The following is a 17,154-nucleotide window of genomic DNA, read 5'->3' as shown; positions in this document are numbered from 1 at the left end:
CACACACCACCCCCTCAGTCCGTGTTTCCTCGGCACTAAGCATAGACAAGACTGCGTGCATACACAAAGTACGATGGACGTCTGAGCTACATTCTAAATGAGATGGAGCACATGGGACTGGCATGAGTACGAGGGGAAAATGTGGGAGAGGAATCACTACACACAGAGTGTGGTTTGGGTTGAAATACCTACCATCATAATATTCCAAATTCAAAGACTGCTTGTATCAGAATAAAGAAACAACAAATTTAACCAAATGCGATCATATCAGGAAAAAGGAATGAGAAAAGAACTACTCGGTATCCCTCCACCAAGAAAGAAGCACGTACTGAGTTACACATGGAATTAAACTCCAGTAGAACATGGGCTGCCGGAATTTGGGCTCAATCATGTCTTTCATCTCCTTTTAATGCTGCAAACTGTGCTAGTAAAGTTGTAATTAGCTTTGTCTAGAGCTCAGACATTTACAGCTCACTTGTTGGGATAAAATTTAAGAAAAAATATATTTTTGGGATTAGAAAAAAAGATTTCAGATAATTAAAAAATTGTATCTGCATAAAACTTACTGAGGCATAGAAGCCAACAGGGAGCTGTTTAATTTTTCAGATAATACCAAAAGAATGAATACAGTATAAGCTGTAAACACTGGCTTTTACATCTCTAATAATGAGAAAAAATCTAGTGCTGCAGATCCCAAGAACCTTTTTAAAGATCCTTTGCAGGCAGGGGACATAGACCCAAATGAAAGACAAAATACAACTGTCCAGCTAAATATTAATTTTGCTGGAAAAATTAATGGACAATCTGGAAAAAATTAGAAAAAAAAAAAAAAAAAAAAAAAAAAAAAAGCCAAAAAATTGCCAGCTTTAAGGACTTTGAGTTTTCTTGTTCCCAGTTCTACCACCAGGGAGAGGTTATTGGTAAAGAAAGAGAGAAAATGGCATTAAATTAGCAAGAAATTCCAAGATCAAAGATTATTAGCAATTGATGCTGTGGGAGAGAGAAAGGTGGGGAGTGGGTAAAAAAGATTAAAAAAATAAAATCACACAAATGCACTAAGAGGACAGATTGCTTTTATTTCCCCAAAGGCCTGATGGGTAGTTTTATACCTGCATGGTTTGCACCATAAACTCTGTCGGTCAAGCCCGAACAATGCCCGACACTTCTTTGGAGTATTTGCATCTGTTAGCATAAGGTAAACACAAAAAATACAACACAATGGTGGATAGAGCTCATTTGGTCTGCGTCATCTTACTACAGCTACGTTCAGCTTTCAATCACCTCCGCTTTATTTGGTAATCTCCCCTCGTACCAAGGGCAAGAAGGAGAACAGGACTTTCACAATGAGCCAAAGGGAAACAAAAAATAAAAATCTCCGACACGGCCACGAGCCTGCGTGGTGTCGGTACCGCACTCAGTGCCGCGTTAGCAAGGGCTTGGGAGAGATTTCCTTGGGTGGAGGCTTGGAAGGAGGAGTGTGGTTGAGCCACGGATCAGATGGGCTTAAGGTTGATGCTGTTTTACAGTGGGTTTTTGGCTAGCAGCAGCAAAGAGGAAGGCAAAAAAAAAAAAAAACAACAAACCAACCAACCAACAAAGAAAAAAAAAAAAAAAGCAAAACCCTTTCGGAGAGACGATTACTGATGGCAGTGTCCCACTCCCTTGTGTCTCCTAGATCACAACACAGAGCTACAAAGCAACAAGGCAGGAAAAAAAAGGGGAAAGTACCAAATAAACCAGCTGCAAATCAGCCATAGCGAGTCTGGGAAAACTATACACACCTGCAGGGGCCGCACCAGTTATTCTGTTGATCAAGGCCAAAGCGCGCTCGGCATTTCTTAGGAGCGCTCAGGTCTGAATGAGTTCAAGAAAAGCGAGCAGAAAAGGGAGAGAGGAAAAAAAGAAAAGGGGAGAGGGGTGAGAGAGAGAGAGAGAGAGAGAGAGGAGAGAAAAGGGAAGAAAAAAGAGAAAGGTAAAAATAAGGAAAAAATAAAAATAAAAAAGGGAATAAAAATCAATGTCCTCGTTATTAATTGCAAATATTGACTTTTGATTTAAAATTAAAAAAAAAAAGTGATAATTACATTTTTAATCAACTCTTGAGATTAGCTGTTGCAATTAAAGCTGCAGTATCCCTTTATAAAGGACTGTTTCTTTCCCTTTTAAGAGAGCAGGTAGAGGAAAGTCTTTGTGGTTGGTCTAGCAGGATGTTTCAAGCAAGATTGATTTGGGCTGGGTTTTTTAATTCTTTTTTTTCTTTTTTAAGAGGGGGGGGAAAAGGAAGAAAAGAAGCTGAGTATGGAAGTTAGATCCTGAACATGCTTTTTTCTTCAACTCAGATACAAAATAAGAGAAAAAAAAAAAAGAAAGGAAAAAAAAAAGAAATTATATCTCCTGGGATAATGCAGCTTTTGGAATAACATTCAATTTACTTGTTTTCATTAATTTGTATTTAAAAGAATGGATAAGAATAAGCAGATTGCGGAATGAGTATGTTAGTATCAGCCAGAAAATAAAACATAAAGCATGGCAAGGTGCTGAGTTAGTACAGCTAGTGAATTGCAATGAATAGGCTTGAGCAGAAAGGAAAAAAAAAAGATCCAAAACTAAAATAATAATAAAAAAATGCATACGCATGCTAATGTGAGAAGACTTAGTGGGAGCCATGAAAAATGCCATTAGATTAAGGAGGTTCATTACTGACTTGCTTCCATTCTTTATCAGTCTCTTTAAAGAAATACTGCATATTCAATTTGCACAGTTAGTACAACTCTTGCGTTATTTTTACTGTATTACTGTTTTAATAGCAATTGTTACAAAAACAAAAAACAAAATTAAAAAATACTATCAAACATAATAGATATAAAGATATATAGATAATAAATACTATCAAAACGTGTGGATGGTATTTTTTTCTTAATGTCATAAGTGTTTAATGTTAAAATCTATAATGGCAGGAAAAAAAAATTAAAAAGCAGTTTATAAACTATTTTAAATGACTCAAAATGACGTTAGCACCTGTAATCGGAGGAAGTGAAAGGCAAGGATTTAGGAAACATTCGCTGTGTTCTGAAAAAAAAGAACAAATTATACAAAGGCTTCAAAAAAACTAAGTTAGGGCTTCTTCAAGATCGACCATGAGATTGCCTATGCAGTATTTCTAATTTCCTAGACAGAATGGCAAACCTCCTTAATTTAAGATGGGTGCGATTCACCACTGTAAGGCATGCATCAGGACATCCAGGGGCAGCCCAGGGAGCAGCACACACGCGGCAGGCGGGGCGGGGCAGCCGGGGCGTGGCACGGCGGGCGGGGCAGCCGCGGACACGCCCAGCCAGGCCCGCCAGGCTGGGACATGCAGTGGCTGGGTTACTGGTTTTAGGAGGGCGGTAACGCGGGAGTAACTGGAGTGCATTTTATAAAAATAAATCAATAAAAAGCTGTCTAGCGTAGGGACTGGCTCTGCCGAGGCCAGGAGAACTGTGCCCACCTCCCCCCGTACCTACAAGGGTCACACCAGGACTGCCACACTTCCACTAAGAAAGAGGTTTTGGTTTATCTTTACTTACCATTGGTCTCTCCTGGCTGCTTATCCCTTTTCCTCTTCTTCTTCTTTCCCTGCAGAAAACATACGCAAACGAGAAGGATTAAAATAAAACTCCAAACAAGTGTCATTGCAGGAGGGCACCGAGCAATGAGGCTGCTGCTGGAACAGGGAGCTCCCAAGGGGGGACACCAAAGTGTGACACTGGCTCACCCCCAGTGCAGGGGGCCCCAAGGAGATGCTGCAACACTGCCTGCCCTCCCTGTGACTTTCCAGACAGCCTCACTGCAGCCCCCCCAGTGCTAACACCCACCAAGGCCATGGTGCAGCAGAAAGGACCAGAAGTAGTGCAGAAGAAGGACCTGCAAGATGCTACTTTTGAGCTAAGATTATCATGAAGCCAAAAACATCTGACATGTGTATGCATGCTCCTGCATGCAGAAGTTTCAAGAATCACTTGTGGTCATGTATTGGTGGGGAAGGAGAGTGAGATAAGAGAGGGGAGAGCAAAGTCAGACTGAGCCCCTGGAACTCCTCAGCACCAAACCTCAAGCATTCCAGCAGACATTGAAGCCTACAGTAATGAAAAAATCCTAACCTGCAATTTTATAGTTCCACTGAAAACGTAGAAAGCAATGCCAGGACAAGAAAAAAAACAAAACAGACATAGCCAAGACCCTTCCCACATTTTGCTCTATCACCAGTAATATTTTACTAAATTCTATCCCTTTCCCAAACACTGTACCACAAGATGATGAAATTCGTTACAGTTTTTGACTGGAGGGAGAAAATCCCATGCTGTTTCCCTCCAACAGTGTGGGAGAGGACAACTGGGAGCCCAGCTTCTATGGAAACAGTAATTGCTTTCCAATAGAAAAAATATGAAGTAATAAGCATAGCTCAAAAGAGAAAAGCTATTTTCCCAAGAAAATTCCTTTAACACTGAGGTACAGGGTTTGCAGACTAGTACAACAAGGCCAGAATAGGCAACAGAGTAGTTTCACTTTCACAGCTCCCCAAATGCTAAAAGCAACAACTTTTGGGCCAGCAATGTCAGCAGTGAACAGCACAAGAATTCCTGGCTTTTGAAGACATGGTAGCAACCACAGCTGGTGAGAAGACCTCAGAGCAGCAGTCCCTTGTGGTGAAGGGGCAACAAACATATCTTGGAAGGAGGAATCTCACAGAACTTTTGAAGGGTTGGATGTATCTGGGAAAGCCAAGAGGTTCTCCCACACAATGGGCACCTTTCTCAGTGGATGGATTCCAGATACATGGTTAAGATGGGCTTTAGCATGGCACATCCACATTTGGGATGCTCCCTATGATAGGCTTCCTGGAATGTAATAGTAAAAAATTCCCTCAGCATGAATATAGGACATTGATTCATCATTATCCTGGTTTTTTTCCACAAAGCTGGCTTTGTGGCATGGGGTTTCTGCACTCATCTCCCCTTGCTTGCTCAGGGTTGTAAACTGCCATCCTGTTGTCCAGGCTGGTCCAGGTTTCTGAGATCCTTCTGGAGATGGAAAAAGCTGTGTGCACTGTCCATCTCAAAGGAACTTTAAACAACATGCACATAATCCTGCAGCCTGGATGCTGATGACAAATAATCTCTGACAGCTCTGAGGTAATTTTTTGGGATATGGAAGTTGTCAATTGCTAGAGCAGCCATCAGTCTAACATGACAGGCAGACATGGCAGACAAGCTCTGCTCCTAAAGCTCCCTGAGAACTGAATAGGGAAAACCAAGGTATCTTGAAATCCACATATCACATGAAGATGGAAGAGGCTCAGACTTTGCTCCATCTATATTGATCTAGATTGACAGTAAGTCTGTGAAAATCAGTGAATTTTTTTCACCTTTCAACAGTGTAACCAAGACCAGACAACTGCCTCAAGATTAGAAACCTGACTTTTAATCTCAAGGAAGCCACTGGTATAATTAACAGTCTGCATCTGTGGCAAATTTACTTCATTTTTGCAGTATATTTGGAAATTCAAGGGCTACTTCAATTTGAGACCTTATAACTTCTTCACTTGAGGGCCAGCCAGAACAAATGTCAGGAGTCACCTGCCTTTCACAAGCTCTTCAAGACAGGTATAAAGTACTGTAATGTCTTTAGGGAGCAATCTGTTAAAAACAGCTGATCTACAGGAACGTCAGCCAGGGACCAGGAATTTCTCATTCTTTTTCAACACAAGCTTTTAAAACTCTTCCTAACAAAGAATGGACTTCTTTACACCCTTTTCAAAAAGGAAATAGGGAGAAGAATAATCCGGTTTGCTTGTTCAATTTCTGGGCGACATGAGGAGATTAGATTATGTAGCTGAATTAATACATGGACTTAAGGAAAGAATGGTGACAGCGGTTTTTCAAATGCTCTGCACCATTTTTTCTTTGCCTAAGATTGTTCTCCTAAGACTTGAGCAGATTGTAACATTTTCTGTCATCATACTATATAAATTCTTATGCTGCAAGTAAATATAGATGCAAATATCTGCTAACCATTTTGGCAGCTCCCTCTCCAGAGCCAAACCAACATGGGTTTTGAGATGTCTGCAGTTTTTTGGTACTAATTTTCTAGGCAAGCAGAGGGTGGGGTGACTGGACCCTTATATAATTCTGAGTCCAGCACTCAGCACTGCCAAACATCTTATATTAGATCTCAGGAAGAGCCAACGTGCCTTGTGACACCAACAAGCCACGAGGCTGAAAGCTGCATTTCCTGAATGCACTGCTCCTGTCTCTGAAGAGTTGGGCTGTAGCTGGCCTTATCCTTGAGCCTGATGTGAGGTGCTTAACAATTTAACCACTTCAAGCAGCCCAAAGTCGCTCCCCTGCTAGATGTGTGAAAGGCTCAAGACCCTACAAACGGCTGAGGGAGGAGGGGCACTCAGGAGAGCTGTGAATGGACCAGGAGAGGAGACATAAATAAATCCTGTGGATGATGCAAAGGTACCAGGCTCTCCTCAGGCAGGAAGGTTCCCCCTGAAGGTCACTTGGGGGTACAGCATCAAGCCGCTGGGAAAGCACCGGCTTTCTCATCCTGTCCTTTTTAGCTGGAGAAGAAAGGGTTTCTCAGTGTTCACACAGTGAGGACAAAAGTAAAAGGTCCTAAACACTGAGGCTTTGTACATGCCCATCTGTTGGTGGCACAGTCACTGCAGAATGAGCATTCCTGAAGCCTCAGTCGAGCCTGCACTCCCTCCTGAACACCCAGGACGACGATACTGCACAGAGCTGAGCAACCACCTGGAGCCTATGGTCTGACAGCCCCAGGCCACACTGTGCTGGAAAGGGAAGGAAAACTAAGCAGCAGCTGTGCCTCATCAGGGTTAAAAAGGTTTCCTCTGAGGAGCACAGAATCAAGAATATTCTGAACTGGAAACTGGAAGGACAATTGAGCGTGCACAGGTATAACTGTAATGACCAAGGAGGGAGAGCTGAGCCCAGTGGAAACAAAAGATCAAGAAAGGAGAAGGATTTGAAATAATATCCTTAAGTACATATTGCTAAATAAGTGAGAATGTGTGTTCTCCACCACTGGAACAGCAGAAGAGTGTAAAGAGCTGCTGCTGCTTCTCCTGGCTTCACTGCAGACTCTGAACTGGCTTCCTCCCACCCACACATATAAAAATGCAGCTTCACACAGAGGCAAGTATTGTCATATACAGCAAAACAGAATATTTATGGTAAAACAGGCAGTGATGATGATGAGGATGGAAAAGACAGACTTCAACAAAACCATAATGTGCAACCCTACACAAAACTGGCAATCTATCAATCTTAGAGCTGTTGGTCCCCAAGCCTGCAGGGAAGTGTGACTAGAAGGCGGCAGAGAACAGGGTTTATTACAGAGTTAGAGACCTTGAAAGTTTTAGGTGATTTTTTTTTCAACTTAAAGTCAAGATGCTGCTATAATCCTATTAAAAAGGGTTTAGAGCTCTCACCAATCCACAAATCTGTCAAGAATTTATGGGCTTAGGCTTGCAAACACTTATTACCATCTGCACTGCTTACCCTTCATGGAAGGAGCTATTTAGTACTAGGGGTTATAAAGCTGCCCTTATGCTTTTTAACAGACAAAAATTCTACCACTTTTAGCTCAAAAACAGGCTTTGTGAAAAGTAGGAGGAGGAATCAATTTTAAAAACAATCCATCAATTGATCATAAATTCCAATACACTTTTTAAAAAATGAGGAGGGTAGGGGAAAAAGAAGGTAATATGGGCATGAGGAAGAAAACATAAACAAAATACACAACAGTAGAGCGTGAAATAATTAATTTAACCCCACTTGAGAGTAAAATTTTCAAATATATAATGCTTTTGGTTTTGCCAGTCCTTCTCTGAAGCTAGGAAAAGTCATTCTATCACTTTCCACTACACTCTCACACAGATAAGCACAAAACACTAATTATTTATCTCTTTTGGTGGAACAGAGAGGAGCCACACTAGGGGGATTTTTAATTTTGTTTTAAGAAATGAAATTCAAAATGACCAGCAATCCAAACAGAATTTCCAGATGCTGGTAAAAGTGAAGACCTTTTTTCACAGAGCTCTACTGTTATCCTCAAATTCTAACCCCATACTAGTCCCAGCCAGGAAGCCTCCTCCAAGTGGAGGGCTGGGAATTCCCCCAGTAGTTTTGGTGTCACTGAGGGAAGCGCCCATTGTTGTTACCAAGCTGGGGTCCTGAGCTTTCCACCTGGTTCAGCAGGTCACATTGGCATTTCTACAAGCTCTACTACTAAAAAAGTTTCCAGTCACATAGGAACCTACATAGTTATCCCGTGCAGACCAGCCTGGGTACAGCTGCATGTGAAGCTGTCGCTCCTTTCTTGCTAGTTCATAGTATTTCGCTTGCTCTTCTCTGGATAACGCGTGCCACTGGGGTGGAGAGAAGACAAAAAGACAAAATAAAAAGCACTAGTGGTTGGGTTGTTGTTTTTTTTTTTAAGCACATTAACAGCAAAGTGTGTTATTTATACATATAAATGCAGTTAGAATCGATTTTCATAAAAAAGAGATAAAAACAGATGATCTGGCATGCTGACATTCGTATTTTATTTACAGCTCCAGATTATAACTGCAGTTAAATCAACTGAACCACAACTAATCATTTACATGCACTCAACCCCTTTGTCTCCTGTTGAGAGAGGAGAATTAAGAAATCTAAACAAAAACAGACAGCAGGGGAGATGGTCCAGAAGCTGAACCACTTGTCCTGAGCCAGAACTCAGTTACAGCTTTGGAGGTGGTCTCCCCCACTGGCACTCCCTCCCCTCTTCTAGCTCTCACAGGTGCTGATACTGTACTCAAAGTTTTCCATTTCCCATTTATTTTTCTGCCTATCCTAGACCAAAATAAAAATCTAGGATTTTTTCATCAAACAGTCATGGAAATGATACTAAAATAAAACTGCAATTAATTAACTCTTCCTCTTCCCCATGAATGACCCCACGGGCAAGACACACCTGCAAAAACCGAAAAACCAAGGCCTTTGTTTTAGCAATTTCCCTATCCATTTTCACAACAGCAGAAAAACACAGGGATTCAGAAGGTGTGAATCCTATGGAGTTTCAGGCCCTGCTTGTGCTTGTCCCTTGTTACCTACCCTTCGACCGAGGATTTGGTTGATGGCTGCGCTCTCTTTCAATGTGCATTCTGCTACAACTTTTGCTCTCATTTCCTTCATATACAACATAAATGCATTAAGAGGTTTCTTTATGTGTGGCTTCTTTTTCTCTTCTTCTTTTTTGGAGTCCTGATGTTTTCTGAAGAGTAAAGACACAACAGACAGAGACCTCACAGTGAGAACCCCTTGTGAGTTTATTAAATTAATCCCCTCAATCTCTCTAAGCATTAATCCTCAGCAATGCCTAGGAAGAGGACCAGAAGGTTCTCTAGAGCCTTCACCCTGGCTGCTGTATGGAAACAGTCTTAAGAGCATTACAAGAAAACTCACCTCATGTTTATGCAAGTACCCTTTGAGCTCCTACAAGAACCTTGGAAGGACATGAGCTCCAGAAAAATGGGCTCACAGGGAGAGCTTGAGCATGACAGTAGAGGAAATAATTACACCCCATTGTCAATGGGCTCTCATCAGTACAAACCTAAAGCTCTCTGCAGCTTTGAAGAAGCCATTTATGCTTAGCCTTTTGTCTCCTGCAGTGCATCTATCTCAAGGCTTCAAGCTAGACACTGAGTAATAGAGAAACTGGTCAAGAAACTTGAATCTCGATCAAGAAAAGTCCACTTCCTCATCTAAACAGGTGAAATTAGTAACTACTTGCCTATGTCATAGAATGACTCAAAGATTGCTACCATCATTTTGACACACTTTGGCAGCTAAACCACGTTCAAATCAATTATAACAGAAAAAAATTGAAAAAAATATTTCACAGCAAAAACATTACAAATGCCCATGCAACAGGGGATGCTTTGAGAATCCCAAAGAGAAGACAGGGAAGCAGTAACTTACGAGCTGTGGAGTGAGCCGACGTCGCTCTGGGAAGATTCCTGTTTGACTGTTGGTGTGACTATGGCCGGGTGAGGAATTCCAGTTGTATGTAAACTATGGTGTGGCGGGACCATGTGTGGAGGAAACCTAGAGGAGAGAAAGCTGTGTAAATCGTCAGAATAAAAATGAATGAATGGGGAGGGATGTGTACACACATTAAAAAAAAAACAAAAAACAACAAAACAACTGGCATATAACAAGCACATGACAGCTAGACAAAGCATATGAAAGCTGGCAGCATTAATTAGCAATAAATTAAACATAATGACTCTTCTAATGTCATTAAAGCCAATCTTCCCCTTCATTATCATTACTGACATGAGACATCATGATTTTTAACATCTTTAACAAAAGGCGAATTCAACTGGATGAACTTGTATGAAGGTGGAATTTCAGCTACCTGAAACAAATCCACCAGTCCAATTCTTTGCCAAGAAATTATGTGTGGCAGCCAAGGAATCAATTTTTATAGTTTTGAATCATGTTGCGAGTTTAGGATGACATCTTTTATTCTATATTGACAGCAAAATAAAATATTAATGCCAACACATTCTAGATGCATTTTTGATAATACTTATAGACGCCTCATTAGCTACATTTTGTTGATGGAGCAAAAGAAAATATTTATATGTGTCTAATAAATCTCTGAGTCACATTGCTTTAACAGAAGGTGGAAGATTGTGGAATTTTTGATCCATTAAAGTAACCTAGAAAGGCTTTAGCAGTCTAGCCTTTCTAAAGAGAAAAAAAAATGTTGTCAGCTTTATGGTTTATGGTAATATACATGGACAGATCCCGGTCCTGCAAGTGGATTCAGAGGGACGTGCAATCCTTCTGTGTGAATCTGATTGCTTGGTCGGGATCACAGCATAAACATGGCACAATCATTTAGACTTTTTGCATTTTAACAGAAATGTACAAACTTCTCAAAAGCAGGATTGACTTATATCATTGTTTCTCAACAGTCTCAGAAAGGGTTTGCAGTGAATAAGGAAAGCACAGCATGACTGACTCCCTTCCCCTTAGAAAACTCCCACTGTTGTCAACAGGTTTCCAAGGAATGGGCTCTAGCCTAAAATTATGTTTCACAAGTGACTTTCCTCAAAACGCCAAAATTAAAGTGATCTGGCAAAGGCTTTTCTCACTGCAAATCCCCACCTTCATCCAAGAATTTGAACAATCTGATCCAAGTAAAATAATCCAGGATTACGGAACACTTAATGGGATAAATAATTTTTCTTCTATTATCAATATACAATGATTTTTTTCTATCCAACAGGATTTAAAAGGGGGTGATATACCATGGATACCACTGTGTATAAGCATCAGAAATAAAGTGAGGTTATCTTCTTCTCTCCCCTCTTTTAAATACCAATACTGAGCTTAACAATCCCATCCCCTGTGACTGCTGGACATTCTCTACATTCACAAGTGACACAGAAGTACTTTCATGAACAAGAGCACTGTCCACTACAAGCCCTGAGGATCTTTTGTCTATCAGCTGGTAGTACTCAGGGTGATTAGACAGAACTATTTTGTCTTTGAAGGCAGCGGTGGGAAGAGCAAGGACTGACAGGGAGAATGTGAAATTGTTCAAGTTGTAGAGAACTGCAGCTCTTCACGAACAAAGGCATGGAGAGAAGGGAGGCAGGAGGGTGGGATGGCAAGGAAAGAGGAGAATGGGCAGCAAAATGGTCATTCCTACTTCTGCTAAAGACTCACGGACACAAATCTCCAAGTGGGTTGTCCAAGTGCCTTCCCACTCTCTGACAAAAGTAGCTGGGAGAGAAGCACACATTTGAGGATATACTTTGGTTCATGGCAGGTCAGAACAGAAGACAATGTTAAGGCTGCAAAGGAGGCTGGCTTCCTTGTCCCAGTTCTGCCACAGAACTGCTTACCATCAGCAAGACACAAACTGGGCCTTTGTATTATTTTTTTTCTGTTCTCTCTCTACTTCCATGTGTATGTATTGTGATTGGACATATCTAAAATTTGTTCACACGGCACCTGGGACCTTCAGACACGGTACAATGCAAATAAAAACTGGCAGTATGAGCTGGATTTTTTAAAAAAATAACTAACAAACATGAGCAAAAATAAAATTGATGGCAAAAAGCTGACCTCGTTGAAAGCAGTCTAAGCACAGTGATAAAAGGCTCAGACACATCCTATCAAATGACTGTCCTGGGCAGCACCCAATGTTCCAGAAAGGACTGTGCTGCTGGGGCTGGCTAGGCCAGAGACAATGAAGGATGAGGATGGAGATGAAAATCCTTCCTTCAGAGAGCAGGCAGCAAGAGCTGTGCTGCTCTGACACGAGGGCTCAGAAAATCTAAGTGCAGAGCACAGCATGCACACGTTGTGTGAAGGCCTGAAGGATGGCAAAGCCTCCACTGACACTGCTGGATATTTTACTCTCTGGGCTCTAAGCTCCAGAGACAGCAGCCTTCATCAGCAGGCAGCTGCAGCTCAGTTATTTTCAGGGTGCAGTTTCCATGAGGAAGTGCTGTGTTCATAACCAATGACCATTCACATTTTCATACTGAATCTGTCCAACTCACAAGGCTGCCTGGCAGACTTACACACCCCTTCCTCTGTTTAGGGCTATAAAAACATGCTCCAGAACCCAAAGTTGCTCTCACAATCCCATGGACTTCCATGGGTGGGATGAGGGTTCAGCTCAAAGTGTGAGTGCCTGCTCATTGCCATGTAGACAGCCACTCACATGGCAATATGAGCAGGGGAAGAGTGTTAATTTTTAACTTCCTGGCTACACTCCAACTTCAGTAATTACATTCAGCAAAAGTGAATTTCCCCTGAAATTTCAATTACAGAAGGTATTTTCCACTGCCACCACTTAACTGCTGTGCAGTGTTTGTCTGGTGTAATTCTGCTAAATTATTTCCTGATTTCCTCTCCCAGCAGTTGTTTTTTCATAGTGGGTCCACTGTTTGCCCATCACTCAGTTAGCCCTGTCTCATTTTACCTTAAAGGCATATTACAGAGGGGTAATGAAGGCTCAAGAGATGTGACTGGCATGCTACAAGCACACAGTGTGAGTGTGGCAAGGCTACAAGCAACAAGAAAGAGTTGTGAATGGTTAAAACAACCAGAAGATACTGCCTTGATAGTCTAAACCATTCATGAAAAATCACTATTAATCACCCATTAACCTTTTATAAACTATTCATAAGCACACTCTAACTAATGAACAGCAATTACTAAGCTCAGGGAACTAAAGGTTGGGATGCACTATAGGCTCCAAAGATCTATACCATGATGGAGGCAAAGATGGGAACTCATTTGAAGGAAGGCTCTGGAAAACTGTGGATGTAGGGGTGAGGTTTGAGGTCTGTGGTCTGTGCTGACTTCACTGTTGGGCCAAAGGCAAGGTTTGCAGCAGGGGCTTGCAGCAGAGGCTTGTTGCCTAGGGCCAGCCATGAGCAGCATATCTGGAGGTGTGGGCATGGCCAGGAATCTCCTGACCACACCTGGACACCTGGACAGGGGCTGTCCCACTGCTGAGCCCAGGCTGACAGGGGAAAACATACATAAAACATACATAAAACCCAGAGGGTGTTTCCAGAGGAAACCAGAGGAGAAGTTTCTGGGCTGAAACAAAGGGTAAACACCTTAAATCTATTGCTCCTCCTGCACATGTGCCTGAGCATGTGCACACTACAGGCTTCTGTCAGAGACAAAAAGAAAGGCTCCCTGTGTATGTGCACACCCCTCACCTTCGCCTAAGACATCCACCAGATTTTTTTTTTTCTCTAGACAAGTATTCCATGAATTGCAATAAACACCCTAAAAATTCTAAGCAGCTCATTATACAGCACTGTCTCCTTTTATGGCTCCAAGCCAGAATATAATGATGAGTCTTAACTTGTTAAGGACAACTAATTTTTTGTTCCTGGCTGTCTCAGGGGCTTCTCTCTTACTCACTCTCACTTTACTTCACTGTTGACATGTTTCTGTTAACTGGATGTCATCTGCCTGCCTTGATTTTATGCACAAGCAGTGGGATGCATTTTTCTGTGCAACAATTCTGCTTTGAGTTGCATTAGATTTGTCATTATTCTCTCATTTTCCCCTTGCACTTGTAACATTTCATCTATTCCTGCCTTATTTTTTGAGCCACGGTGCACCCACATTATGGTTTATACATGATCTTGCTCCCTTTGAAGCCGGCAGATTTCAGAGCCAGCCCTCGTCAGGAGAAGTGCCTGCTACCAATTTAGCAGGCTGAGGGCCCCGAGCTCCAACAACTCAATCTAAAGGGGGTCACAGGGTGGCACAAGCGAGTGTCAGCAAGTGCTGTTTAATTGCCAATCTAGGCTTCTCCATGGTGTTTAAAGTATAATGACCCATCACTTAATTCTGAGAAGTCCTGGCCCTGCTGCTGAATGGAATGAATATCAAAGGATGTGCTAGAACAGGGCAAGGAGCCTACATTTCCTATAACTGCCATAAGTATAATAGACCTCTACTTCTGTCGTCCCATTACCACAATAATGTATTTAATTTGCTGTGTACTCTTTTTAACTAGATACCTTTCATAAAGTCTATCTTGGGAATATAGCCCCCCCCCCTCCCCGCTTCCACATCTCCCCCCTCTCTCAAATGACTAGCCTCTCTAATAATAATTAAACTAAATCAAGCTCTACTTTGCCTCACATCATGCCTGCAAGTCTTTTATAGATATTAAAAAGATTAAATAGGGGGAGGGAACCATTGTTTAAATTTGCAGATCTCTCCCCAGCCTAGTATCTTTTTTCTGTGCTAGGACTACACTTTTTTTTTTAAGTTGATTTTCCAGTTGTCTATTTGCTGGACCAGCATTTGAATTTAAATTTTTAGGTTTTTCTTTACTTATATAAAGCACACACCACACTGTTTTCCCACCCATTCATTCACAAGCCCTAGGTACAGATTTCCACTTCTCAATGAGGTGTGCTTCCCCCCAGCCCTCACCAGTCTTTTTCTCCTTAGATCATCTATGCACCAACCTTCACATACTAAACTGCAGAGATGGAGAGGAAGGGACAGAGCAGGGAAGAGATGTGGAACCTTGCTATGTAATGCATGCTAATTTAATTATGTGCCATCATCAAAATGGATTAGCTGTTTCAGCCCATCAGGAAAGTCTAAACTTCCACCGATTTAATTAACCAGGCTGAAAATCAGATGAACAGAAAATAAAACTATCATTAGGAGCAATTACTGATTACTTAAACATAGTGCTGCCAACCAGTTTGTAAATAAAACTAGCAGCCCCTGGAAAATTAGATGGAATTAATTGGAGGTAGGGAGGGGGAGAAATACATACTTCTAAAGCTTTTGAGGGTCAGGCAGACCCTTTTATGTTGACTATCAGTGTTTGGAGCCTTGGGAGGGAAAACACAGCACAATAACCTTCCTCCCAACTCTGCTGAAGAGCAGTCCTCCTCCCTCCTGAGCCTTCCCTCCTGCACACACAGCGCTGCTCTGGCTGATGGCCACCGAGAGAGCAAAGGCTGCCACGACTTCTCATCCTTGCTTTTTCAACATTCCATCCTCCCAGCTCTTTCATTTAGTTTGGCTTTTAAAGGTGGCTTCTCACTCCTCCACCTCTCCCTCTAAAACAAGTTCCTGAGGCCCAATGACAGCATCAGGACACCGCCTTCTCCTCACATGGCAAGGCAGCTCTCGCCCTCTCCTCCACCCCATGAAAAAGCTAAGGATGGATATTGAACTGAAGTGCTTTCACAAATCTGCTGCCCAGATGAAATGCTCTCCTCCAGAGAGTGGGAGGAGGAGCTACATTTGCTCTTGATTTAGGACCTCAGCATCTGAACTCACCTTGACATGGAAGCATTGACGGTCAGAGCTGTTGGGTAAGGGTGGCGGAAACCCCCTGTCGTGATTGGGTACACTGGCTGACCTTGCCTGGCAAAAGAGAAGGGAAAGAGAGAATGAGGGAAAGGAAAAAAGGGCTTTAAAAAAAAAAAAAAAAAAAAAAAAAAGAACAACAAAAAAACTTCTCTCTGCACAGTAAGCTTTATTCTCATTTGATCAGAACAAAAATCTTGGGGATTGTACAGCAAGGATCAAAGGAAAGAAACACAGAACAATTTGAATGCCATAAATCTGATAGGAATGGCTAATTAAATTTTATAACCTCTGCTTATGTCAATAGAGACCCTCTCCCCAAGCTGAAACTAGGTGTTTTGTTGTAATAATTAAAGGCGAAGTCTCGCTTGCTTTAATGGAGCCATCACACTAATTGAGGGCTACACATCCAAAGGAAAACAATAATGAATGTAAATTTATACCAAAATAAAGTACAGTGAATCAAAGGACTTCAGTTGCGCTTTGGGCCTCTTTCGGTATTTAGATCTCGGTGAGAAAACATTAAATTAACAGAGCTTAATTTGTAGCCTTTTGTCAGATTAACAAGTGTTGACAAGAGTTACCGGGGGAGAGTCCCCAAGAAGTATTGTGGGTAACCAATAGACAATCACACCTCATTACAATAATTAAAAAATACAGCAACATGCAAAACAGCATCCTCATGAAAGACACACAACTTTTTCTGATGGAGGTTTGTCTGTGCTGGCTAGCTCGTTTCATCTGTCCTTCAAATACATCATCTGACTGGGCAGGATGCTTTTGGGGTGGGTACTATGCCAGAAACATGCAGGCCAGTGGAGGATAGATGGATTGGGAAGTTGATGGTGAAGTGCAAGTGGCAAGGAGAGGTGGAATGAAAATCTTGGGTTACTTCTGTGAAGTTGGCCATGCTACTCTCCTGGAGCAAAAGCCAATGTGGTGGTGTCCCCCCTGAACAAAAATCACTGGGAGAAGCTGTAAGAGCTGTGGGTAGGCAAGCACACCACAGTGATGACTTGTTCTGAAGCAGCAGGGATGACAGAGTGGTCCAGAGACAGAGGTGGCCATTAGCACCTGTCTGGTGAAACTGGCCACACGTGGCATCAGTCACAGGCTTTGGCAGCCATGGCATGAGGTCAAGGAGCACAAACCTGTGTCTGCACAATACAGACAGATGAGCAATGGGGTACAGGTCAGGGACAGCAAGGAG

The 17,154-nt window shown here is 42.1% G+C and overlaps 1 protein-coding gene across 16 annotated transcripts in view; it reads right to left on the bottom strand.

The window, feature by feature from the left end:
- The window catches only part of TCF7L2 (transcription factor 7 like 2), a 173,001-nt gene that overhangs the window by 6,061 nt on the left and 149,786 nt on the right, over positions 1-17,154 (bottom strand). For 2 of the 16 annotated variants that reach the window (XM_056494554.1, XM_056494555.1), the window contains exons 7-13: positions 15,915-16,001; positions 10,032-10,172; positions 9,165-9,324; positions 8,330-8,437; positions 3,570-3,618; positions 3,019-3,069; positions 1,782-1,854 (exon numbers count right to left, since the gene is read on the bottom strand). In XM_056494554.1, coding sequence (XP_056350529.1) covers positions 1,782-1,854; positions 3,019-3,069; positions 3,570-3,618; positions 8,330-8,437; positions 9,165-9,324; positions 10,032-10,172; positions 15,915-16,001 — 669 coding nt within the window. Of the gene's footprint in view, positions 1-1,109; positions 1,183-1,777; positions 1,855-3,018; positions 3,070-3,565; positions 3,619-8,329; positions 8,438-9,164; positions 9,325-10,031; positions 10,173-15,914; positions 16,002-17,154 lie in introns of all 16 variants that reach the window. The other 14 variants (XM_056494556.1, XM_056494557.1, XM_056494567.1 and 11 more) reach the window with 12 other exon arrangements.

This window comes from Oenanthe melanoleuca, chromosome 6 (assembly GCF_029582105.1).
Source record: "Oenanthe melanoleuca isolate GR-GAL-2019-014 chromosome 6, OMel1.0, whole genome shotgun sequence".
Lineage (NCBI taxonomy): Eukaryota > Metazoa > Chordata > Aves > Passeriformes > Muscicapidae > Oenanthe > Oenanthe melanoleuca.
The sequence above is the reverse complement of the archived record's forward strand: the minus strand, read 5'-3'. Positions and strand labels throughout refer to the sequence as shown.